The sequence below is a fragment of the Otolemur garnettii genome, unplaced genomic scaffold (assembly GCF_000181295.1).
Source record: "Otolemur garnettii isolate 467f Iridium unplaced genomic scaffold, OtoGar3 scaffold00006, whole genome shotgun sequence".
In the NCBI taxonomy this organism is placed as follows: Eukaryota; Metazoa; Chordata; class Mammalia; order Primates; family Galagidae; genus Otolemur; species Otolemur garnettii.
The window spans coordinates 10,425,586-10,437,590 of NW_003852401.1; the positions used below are offsets into that span (position 1 = coordinate 10,425,586).

Below are 12,005 nucleotides of genomic sequence, written 5' to 3' on the forward strand. Positions count from 1 at the left end.
TCACATACACCTGTATTTGTACGGGGTGTATGTGATGGGGTTGGCACAATGTCATCACGCTGGGTACTCGTATGTGGGCATATCTGCATGTGGGTAGACCCGCCTGGAGATGGATAGAGGAGCGCTGTCTCAGTTTCTAAGATCATCAGACGTATGTGTTTTCCAATGGTCTTAGGCAACCCCTGTGAAAGGGTCGTTCAACTCCCCCAAAGGTGTCGCAACCCACAGGTTGAGAACTGCTTATATATACAATATATAAATATATACATGTGATGAAATTCAACTTGTACCCCCTAAAGCTAAGAAAAAATATATAGACAAGAAAAAAATGATACAAATTTTAAAACTCAAAACAGAATAATTATTATTTACATAGGATTTACACTATTGATATTATGTATAAGTAATCTAGAGATGATTTAAAGTAACAAGAGGGCTGGGCATGGTGACTCACACCTGTAATCCTAGCACTTTGGGAGGCCAAGGCATATGATTACTTGCGGCCCAAAGACCAGCCTAAGCAAGAGTGAGAATGTCTTGTAGCTGAGCATAGTGGTTTGCACTTGTAGTCCCAGCTACTCTGAATGCTGAGGGAGGAGGATCACTTGAGCCCAGAAATTTGAGGTCTCTGCCACACTTATTAATGAGTGCTAGTCTGCGGAGGACAGAGAAACCTTGTCTCAAAATAAATAAATTAATTAATAAAGAAAGCAAGCAAGCATATGGGAGGATATGCATAGTTATGTGCAAACACTGTGCCATTTATTAAAGGGACTTGAGCATCCACGGATTTTTTTAATCCATTGGGGGTCCTGAAACCAATCCCTTGCAAATATTGAGTGACAACTGTATATATTAAGTACTTATTTATTTATACTATAACCCTAGGCAAAAATCAATTGAGGTAATTCACAAAAATATCTCACAGCACAACGGATGATATGGATTAAATATTCAATAAAATATAAATGATTATGAATGTCAAAGAAACAAATCCACGCAGAAACAAACCTAAGTCAACTACATCATTTATCAACAAAGAAAAGCATATCCAAATAAGAAAGTGCCTGGACCATTATTTCACAATTGTCTTTGTGTGTTTTCAACAGAACATAGAGCTTCAAAAACTGGTGTATCACAACCACCACTCCCCCGTAAATAAAAAGGAAGAGGAAAATAAAACACATAGTACATCCAACAAGTAATCCTTATGCAGATAACCCAGGAGAAACACTGCAGATGTCCAAACTACTACCCTGTAATGAGGACTCAAGTCAAAATTCTCTGTTCCAAAATATCAGCTATGTGCTATTATTCTCCTCCTTTATGATTTCCTGATAATCAAACTCATATAATTACCCATGGTCCATTAGCCATTATTCTTTTACTATTTGTGTAAGAAAATGTTTTCTTTCTCTGTTGTGTAAAGAAAACATGCATCTATGAATATTATTTCCTTATTTACTTTGACTTATAACTCTCAATATACTAAATTTAAGTATATAAACCTTATCAAAATTTAGAGGAAAAAACACAACTATTATAATCCAATAGCCTTCACTTTGCACCATATTCTAGAATGGATCCCATTCTGCTCTAAAATGCAACTGTCCTTGTTGAAATATTTTGTGCAGTTCTGTCATATTTTAAGAAGCATATTGACAATGCAGAATATGGTCAGAATGGCAACCCAAATCACTGTTATAAATAACATATGTGAAACTTATATATGGAGAATTTGTGCGAGAAATCTAAGTAGTTAATCAATTAATGAAAAAAATGTCACCAATAACTATCTTCTACCAGTGGAATATGTTATAGAACAGAGATCAAATTTTTTCAGAGATTCTCCAGAAAATAAACTAGGATCAATGGGTGATAACTGTAAAAAAAAAAAAAAAAAATTCAATTAAATATATGAAAAGCAATGTTCAAAAATTTAAATAATATAAAATAAAAATGGTAATCTTGAAAAATATGAGAAACTTTTAAACTGAAAGTGTCAAGCAACACATAAATACTACCCTATCTTAATGGAAAGAAGATTAGAATAAATGATAATTTTTTTAACTCCTTCCAAATCTAAGATTCTATTCCCATTTAGAATTACTTTCAGACTTTATTAAGTAATTGGCTTAAAAAATACTTACACCATGAGTTGATATGTCAGCCAGTCTATCACCTATGAAGTGTATACTTTTCCTTACAATTATAATGAAAAAACTTTTAAAATGTGACATAAGACATGTTTTTGTTTTTTGATACAGAGTCCTTATTTTGTTACCTTTGGTAGAGTGTCATGGCTCACAGCAACCTCAAATCTTGGGCTCAAGTGACTTTCTTCCCTCAGCACCCATGTAGCAGAGACTACAGGCACCTGCCACAAGGCTGGCTATTTTTAGAGACCGGGATCTCACTGTAGCTCTGGCTGGTCTGGAACTCATGAGTTCAAGCAATCCACCAGTGTTGGCCTCCCAGAGTGCTAAGGTTACAGGTATAAGCTACCACACCGGGCCAAGGCATTTGTTAAAATTCTACTTCATTTTAATTTTATTGACTTCAATAAGATAGTTTCTCATCCAAACTAAATTCACAATGGCATATTTAAATATACAAAATCATATTTTACCCAATGAAATTTTTATAAAAATACCTGATATACAACAACTCAATCCCCTTACCAATGCCCACTAACATGAAAGAAAAGCTTTCAGCCAAGTATCCAAAAAAACTCCATCCCAATGTGTACTAGAATGGCAGTAATTTCCTTTACCTCATATGCACTAGTTTTTTTAATTTAAATTATATGATCAAGGCTCATCATATATCCCTAGAAGCATACCTTAAATTCATTCTCTGGTGCTACTAAAATACATATATACATACACATGTGTATGAGAATATGTATTAATCTGTGAACCAAGCAAAAATCTTGTCTTAATGTACTCTAACACTATTTTCTGGAAAAGGTAATTATGAAAAATATTAATAGTTTTAACATCTGTCATAAAACTTAAAAACATGTATATTGTGCTTACTTTTTCTTTTCTTTCTTTATTTTATAACTGTGGTATCATCATAGCTCATAGCAACCTCAAATTTATGCTCAAGCAATCTTCTTGCTTCAACCTCTGAAGTAGCTGGAACTATAGGCCTAGGAAAACCATACCTCCCTAGTTTTTTATTTTTAGTAGAAACATAGTCTCACTCTTGCTCCATTGCTCCAGCTGATATTCACTCTAGGCTCCCAGATGCTACAATTACAGAGTAGGTCGCCCATCCCGCCTTGTGCTTACTCTTCCAAGTAATACCACTTTATGATTAGTATTATAAAATCATTTATGTTGATATAGAAAGAGTATTTCACAAGCTAAAAGTATATGACATAACAAAATTAAAAGTCCAAATTGTTTCTGTTATTATTGTACACTATAACAATTATCACATAACACATAGCTAGAAATATTAAAAGAAAACAATCAATTAATGTATTATCCTTATTAAACACTGAAACAAAGGTACTCTCTGACTATGCTGTTCCACTTCTGCGGACAACCTGATTCTTCCAGGTAACTATTGCCAATTTAATATTAATAATTCCAGATTTTCAATTTACAAACATATATACCCATAGAAAACATATTGTTGAATTTTGGGGGTATTGATAATAAATCTGAATACTTACTGACATTTCTGTAATGTAAATTAAAAGTTGAATATACTTGCCTGACCAGGGTAATATCCATATCCTTTTGAATAAGTTCAGTCTGTTTATTATTCAACTGTAATGATAGGGCATTATATTTACTCTGTGATACTTCAATTTCTTTCTTTGCTTCAAATAAACTGTCTTCAAAGATCTAAAATTAGAGCACTTGTGTCACAATCAAACATAATAAATAAAAAATATAATAAAAAATTCCGGTATGTTACCTATTTCACAAAATGACAGAGAAAAAACTCGTTGATTTATTTTTCACTTAAAAAATTTGACACAAACAATAACTTCTGTATCAGTCACAGATTATTCTTCAAAAGCAAAAAAGTACCATGGCTTTGTGGCAAAATTTGATGTTATATTTTCAAATAATATCTTATAGAATTAATTTTAACTACTTTTGTGAAGAATTAAGTAAATATTATATCTAAATAAAGTATATCCACATAAACAACATACAATCATTATTTCCAAAAATGAACATGAAGGTTTAGGTAAAATAAAATAAAATATAGATATTTCTATATGTTCACAAAAAAAGCATTGATATACACATAAGAGGACAGATGGAGGAAGGAGACCAAAGAAAGAGGGAGGAAGAAAAGACTTTTAAAAAATCCTAAAATACTCAAAACCAAAAATTACTATGCTGATGAATCTGAAACACATAATAAGTCAGAGCTAAGCAAATACCTTTTTGTATCTCTGTGCCATACTATATAGAGAGATGGCTAGATTTTCAAATGGGAAATAGTTAAGACTAAATGCACTGACATACTTAGCAGAAGAATCCAAACTCAGAAAATGAAACTACAGACTCGTAAAAGAGTTCTCATACTCTTAAAAAGAGATAAAAGATAAATTTGAGATGTGGCCTACATATGTAGAAGAAATTTTAAAAGCAGCACAGACAGGACCTATCTAAAGCTGTTCATGTCAAGATACAATGTTACTTATGCCAAGTATTAGAAAGAGGCAAGAATCCCCAGGCTTAAAGAAAAACATGTAGTTCCAGACTGGAGTATCCAACAGTGCCAGAAACCTCAAAAGTGCTTAATGTGGACAAATAGAGGACATTAAAACATTCCCACTCAAGACAAACCCTTAGAAAATCTAACCTTAAAAAAGAAAGTCAACAAAGTGAACAAGAGAAAATAAACACTATCCTAGCAAATATTAGAACCATTTCAAAAGAACTATAAATAAACTTAACATACTAAAATGTTATGAAACAAATATTATGAAACTTAAATTGAATAACCAGGCACCCAAAGTGAAAAAAATGACAGTTGGTGTCAAGAGTAGAAGCAAAGGGATCAATAAAAAATTAATGAAATAATCCAACCAAAGCTGTTGGTAGTCTGACAAGTCATAAAACAGGTAGCAAAGAGTCATATTTCAGATATATTCTGAAGGTAGAAAGGATAGAACCTGCTGATAAGTTGCTGTGGGGTAGCAAGACAAAGATAAGAATCAAAGATTTCTTCCAGGGAGTTGGCCTGAGCATATAGCTCAGTGATTTTTAACCAGCATGCTGCATCATGCTGGTATGGCATAAGAGGATCTTAGGTGTGCCTCGCAGTTTTTTTTGGCTGGGGCAGGGTTTGAACCTGCCACCTCCAGTATATGGGACCAGCGTCCTACTCCTTAAGCCACAGGTGCCACCCTGAAAGATCATTAATTAAATTATTTTTGAAAAAAGTCCAAAGTCCAACAAGTATATTCTTGTTTTTACTGTTTTTGATCCACATAATTTAAGTGTGCCATGGAAGTTTAACTATTGGTTCAAATGTGCTTTGAGATTAAAAAAAGGTTGAAAAACAGTGATACAGGTGAATAGGGCAGATTAGGAAAGGGGTTGGTTTGAAGACAAACATCCAGTTGTGTGCTTCATATGGATATAATAGATATTTTTAAGTCATTAGCAAATACTAGAACAAGTTCCCAATAAGTTTAAAACCTAGAAAAGTTTTCATAAAAATCCTAAATTGATAGAATAAAATAAATAGCAGAACTTCATTGTACCAATAACCACAGAAGGGGAGAAATCAAAGGAGGAAAAGTACAGGTAATCTTAAAGCCACACAGAATTCGATCTTGGGTTTCCACTGTTGGAACATCACAGAAAAAAAACAAAAATATAACTCTCTGAAGGAAGGCTTCTTGACAGCAATACAGAGTCAAAGTAAATTTTTCATTGTTTCCACTGCATAGTGTACAATTTTTGAGCCATTTGACTATTGTCACTAATTCTAAATTTAAAAATTCAAAAGTAGGAAAAAATAGAAAATTTCAAAAGGATAATTAAATGTTTAATAACTACCAATACATTTAACCAAATATATAAAATCTATTCACAAAAACACTTTGCCTGGTCCTGTAAGTTTCTTAAATTTCAGTAAATGAATGACTCCAGTTTTATAAAAAATGTTATATGGGATTTAAAATGGAAGTTCCTGGCTCATTTTGTGAAATTTGCATAACTGTTTATCCAAGTCAGAAAAAACGTAGGACAAAAAAAAGGAACATTTCAGAGCAGTATCACTTAGGAATATAGACACAAAAATCCAAAGTAAGTTATACCAGTACCAAAGAAAATTTGTATTTATCTATAGAGATTATATCATTCCAGAAATGCAAGGATGATTTAACATTAGAAAATCTATAAACAAAAGAAAGTCTATTAATATAATTTATCACATAAATAAAGGAAAAAAAGTATAGACATATCAACAGATTCCCCAAAAAGGTCTAAAATAACCAACATCTTTAATGAATGCTTTTTTAATTGCCAATAAAAGAGGAATATAGAGAAAATTCTTAATTTGGTAATAAGAATGCCAAAAACATCTATAAATATCATATTTAATGGTGCAATTTTTATTTAAAAATCAAGAAAAACTTGCTTTATGTTTTAAAATGTCCTACAGGTTTTAATTAGCATACTAAGAGGGGGAGAAAGGATATTAAATATATATTGTTAAGAGAAAAAGTATACTTTTACTAGCTATCAATATAATCTTACACACAAAAAAAAAAGAAAAAGAAAGAATGCACACTTAGAACTAGAGTTGAGCAACATTACAGAGTAAAAAATGACTACAAAACTTAATTGCTTTTCTATTTATATAATACAACATTTACAATACCAAGAAACACAAAATAACGAGAAATAAATTTTACCAAGGTATAATAGAGTTATAAAATCTTATTGAAAAAATATGAAATATAATCTAAATAGAAGGAAAGATATACCAGGTACACGAATAGAAAGAATCCTTACTAGAAACATATCGGTTCTTTCCAAATTTATCTAAAAATAGGAGCTTTCCATCTGAGAATATCCTTTCTCTTTCATTCTCAAAACCCAGCTGTACACCAAATGGAACTTTGTCACTAGACCTAATTTAGAAATAAAATGGCCCCTTTGCTTTCCTGATGCATGTTTAAACTATTCCGTATGCAGCACCTTAAAACATAGTCCTCTAGGAATTTGATATATGAAAGCCTCTGAAGGAGAAAACAGCACCCGATATTCAGTGATTTCCTTAAATTAACTGCAATTATAGAAAAAAACACACATTTTTACTGGATACGGGTGCTATTCTATTGAGTATAAATACTATCATATATATCATTCCTTTATCTTTTTGAGTCAAAAGAACATAGGGAAGGTAGAAAATGTCTAACATCTCTAAAAAATGCCTTCCCCACCATATATTTGATTGTAATTTGGGGGGCTTTCACAAAGCAGTGTATATTACTCCTATTCATATCATTTGAATTAACATAATAGGAAGCCATCACCTCTGCATATTTAGTTTTTCAACAGTTAAATCTTTGCCTTCTCCTCAAGGAAGAAATAATTCAATTTTTCAACAATATTTCCCCATTTTTTAAAAGCAGCTCCCTCTCATCTTTTTTTCTGTTCTTCTCTCCATTTTCCCATCACTGAGAAAACTGTAAGTAAATTGGTCTGAAAAACTCATTCTGTCATTATTTGTACAGTTTGCAACATATACAAATTGGAATATATATATATATATAAGCACAATCAAAAATAAGGATCAAATTCTTCTTTTTTTTTTTTTTTGAGACAGAGCCTCAAGCTGTCCCCCTGAGTAGAGTGCCGTGGCATCACAGCTCACAGCAACCTCCAACTCCTGGACTCAAGCGAGTCTCCTGCCTCAGCCTCCCAAGTAGTTGGGACCACAGGCACCCCCCACAACACCTGGCTATTTTTTTTTTTCTTGGTTGCAGCCATCATTGTTGTTTTGGTGGGCCCGGGCTGGATTCGAACCTGCCACCTTAGGTGTATATGTGGCTGGCACCTTAGCCACTTGAGCCACAGGTGCCGAGCCGGATCGAATTATTCTTATTTCACTTGAAACAATGTATGAAGCACCATGAGAAGCTTCAGGGAGATACACCCCAGAGAAAAAGCATAATTGATGAAATATACAAAAAACCCAAATGTTTGAAGGATCTGAAAATTGTCCCAAAGGAATACAGTAAATGGAGAAACATTTATTTAATAACACCTACAAAAGTCCATTAGGAACAGTGAGAATCTCTAGTATTTAAAGCAAGACTTACTCACTACCAGCCCCCTACAAGTTTAGCTTGACAGAAACATAGCCAACAACACAGACATCTTCCATAGGAGGGGCAGGACACTGACATCATAATCCTCTGTCCCTAGTTCCTGATCTCCTGACCATTTAGTGATCATTCATAGGGAAGAGGCTCTACAATGGGTATCAGAGGTCAACAGTATCTAGGTACCAATCATGGTAACACTCATCCCACATCATTCATAATCATGAGGTTGGATTAAGAAGCAAGACTAGAAGACAAAAAGCTATCATTTCACCAAGCACCCTGCTCATAAAGGATGAATGTCACTTGAAATAAGCAGTTCATTTTTCCTACCCCAAGCTTAAAAACAGTGGTTCAGACATTGTGCCTAAGAGTAGAGGCAGGCAATAAGAACAAAGAACTAAGATATTTCTCCTCTATGAAACTAACTGTTTGAAATGGAGAGTAGAGAAATATATTTACATTTTATAAATATATTTATGTTTTATATATGTTATATTTTATGAAAAACTGAATTTGGTGGTAAACTAAGGAAAACCTGGTATCTTCATGACAGTAACAAGATAAACTGTAGGCCAAACAGATAACTGGGAAAAAACTGCTAGTGTTACTTTGAAGGTAAGAAGAACTCTTAAAGACTGGCTGCATCAAAAACCATCTCTGCAAGCCAGAGCAATAAGGCAAGAAAAAGAAATAAATGCCATCAAAACAAGAATGAAAGAAGTAAGACTCTCTCTTTCCAGAGACAATCTGATCTTATATGTAGAAAATACTAATCATGATTCCATGGAAAAAACTGTTGGAACTAATAAACAAACCCAGCAAAGATACAGGACACAAGATTAAACCACAAAAATCAGTTGTGTTTCCATGCACTAACAATGATCAACCAAGAAATAAAAACTAAAACAAATCACTAAGAAAAACGCACTTACAATAGCATGAAAGAAAATAAAATATGTAAGAGAAAACTTAGCCGAAGAGGTAAAGGGCATGTATACTAAAAACTATAAAACACTACAGAAAGAAATTAAAGAAGACATAAAAAAGGGAAAGACATACTGTGTTACTAAAATAGAAGACTTAATACTGTTAAGATGTCAATACTACCCACAGTGTTCTGCAGATTCAATGTAATCCTTACCAAAAATCCCAATTACTATTTTTTTAAAAATGGAAAAATCAATCCTAAAAATCATATGGGATCTCAAGAAAACCTAAACAACCAAGACAAATTTTAATAAAAAAAAAATAACAACGAAGTTTAAGGTCTTACATTTCCTGATTCTGTAACTTATTAAAAAGCTATAGTAATCAAAACAGTATGGTATTGGGGGAGAAAAACCAGATACAGAGACTAATATATACAATAGAAAACCTAGAAAGAAACTCTCATATATGTAGTAAAATAAATTGTAAAAAAGGATACCAAGACCATTAGATGAAGACAATCTTTTCAACAAATGGTATTGGGAAAACTGGATATCCACATACAAAATAATTATACTAAAAAAAAAAAAAATCTCGTATTGTATAGAGGTATACTTAGTTTTACCACAGTTCTTTATTGCACTTCACAAGACATTGCACTTCTTATAAATTAAAGGTTTGAGGCAATCCTGCGATAAGCAAGTCTATCAAAGGGCATTTTTTTCTAACAAGATGTGTGGACTTTATTTGTATTACATTTTGGTAACTTCAGGAATATTTCAAACTTTTCCAATATTATTATATCTTTTACGATAATCTGCAATCTTTGCTGTTACTGTTTTAATTGTTTTGGGGAGTTCATTCATGAGATTTAAGGAAAGATATCAAGTATAAAACAAAAGTACAAGGCTGAGGCTCGGCGGCCACAGCACAATGATTAGGGCACCGGCCACATACACCAAGGCTGCTGGGTTCAAGCCCAGGCCAGGTAAACAACAATACCAACTGCAACTCCAAAACAGACGGACATTGTGGCAGGCACCTATAGTCCCAGCAACTTGGGAGGCTGAGGCAAGAGAATCGCTTAAGCCCAAGGTTGCTGTGAACTGTGACGCCACGGCATTCTACCCAGGGGGACCAAAAAAAAAAAAAAAGTACAAGGTTGAGTAGCAAGTGCTGATGTTGTAGCTGCAGCAACTTGGCTAGAAGATGTAACTGAGATTTTCAATGTAGACAAAACAACCTTCTATTAAAAGAAAATGCCATTGATGAGTTTCACAGCTGGAGAGAAGTAAATCCCTGCCTTCTAAGCTTAACAAGACAGGCTGACTCTCTTGTTATGGTAGGCTAAGGCAGTTGGTGACTTTTAAGTCGAGGACAATGCAGTATTTCCTATTCCAAACCTCCTAGGACCCTTAAGAATTATGCCAAATCTACACTTCCTGGCTCTATACATGGAAGAATAATGCCTATATGTTAGCACCTCTGCATACAGCATGCTTTGCTGAATACAGTATTTAAAAGAGATTGTTAATACCTACTGCTGACAAAAAAGGATTACATTCAAAATACCACTGCTCATTGACCATATCTTAGTTAACACAAGAGCTCTGATTGTCATTTATAAAAAGATTAATGCTTTTTTATGCCAGCTAAGATCAGTTTACAGCTCATGGATTAAAGACGAATTTCAAATTTCAAGTCTTTTTTTAAGAAATAGATCTTGAAAGCTCTAGTTGCCATGCACAGTGATTCTTCTGACAAATTTCCAGAAAGGATTCACATTCTAGAATATGAAACCAAATGTTTGAAGGATCTGTTATTAAGAACATTTGTAATTCATGAGAGAAGGTCAAAATATTAACATTAACAGGAGTTTGAAAAAAACTGATACCAACTCTCAAGGATGACTTTGAGGGGTTCAAGATTACCATGGAGTAAATACTTATAGATGTGGTAGGAAGAAGCAAAAGAATTAGAAGTAGAGTCTGAAGATGTCACTGAATTGCTGCAATATGTCATGTTAATATTCAACAAATGAGAATTGCTTTTTATGACATAAAAAAGAAAACTACTTTCTTGAGATGAAATATACTCCTAGGTAGTATGAACATTGTTCAAATGATAACAAAAAACTGAGAATATTCCATAACTTTAATTTATAAGGCAGCTGAAGGTTTAGCAGGATTGATTCTAATTTTGGAAGTTCTACTGCAGATAAAATGCTATCAAACAGCATGGCATGCTAGAGAAAAATCTTTCATAAAGAAAAGAGTCAATCAGTGTGAAAAGCTTTATGGCTTTCCTATTTTAAGAATTACCATAGCCACCTCAACCTTCACCAAACACTACCCTGAGCAATTAGCAGCCATCAAAAATAAGGCAAGATTCTCCATAGCAAAAAGATGACAACCTGATGAAGACACAGATAATGATTAGCATTTGTTCGTAACACTGTACTTTTTAATTATGATATAGACATTGTTTTTTATACATAATGTTATTGCACAGACATCAAGGACTTCACAGACAAGATAGCTGACCAAAGACAAGTGATTGCCAGACCATCTCAGAAAGAAGGAAAAGTTTTACCCGACAAAAACACAGCTAAGGTATAATTCTGAAGGAAAATTGCCGGAAACTACTGGAGATTCCATGGGAAGAAATTGCAGAGCAGAACAAAGAACAAGGTATCAACAGAGAACAAATACAAAAAATTTAGAGTCCTGTAGCAAGGGTAGGTGGAGGTTTTGTTTCT

At 33.3% G+C, this 12,005-nt stretch overlaps 1 protein-coding gene across 2 annotated transcripts in view; it reads right to left on the bottom strand.

Moving 5' to 3' along the window:
• CNTLN (centlein) overlaps positions 1-12,005 on the bottom strand; it is a 319,321-nt gene that overhangs the window by 196,937 nt on the left and 110,379 nt on the right. Inside the window, exon 6 of one of the 2 annotated variants that reach the window (XM_003782868.2) lies at positions 3,727-3,860. In XM_003782868.2, coding sequence (XP_003782916.1) covers positions 3,727-3,860 — 134 coding nt within the window. Of the gene's footprint in view, positions 1-3,722; positions 3,861-12,005 lie in introns of both variants that reach the window. The other variant, XM_012813233.1, reaches the window with a different exon arrangement.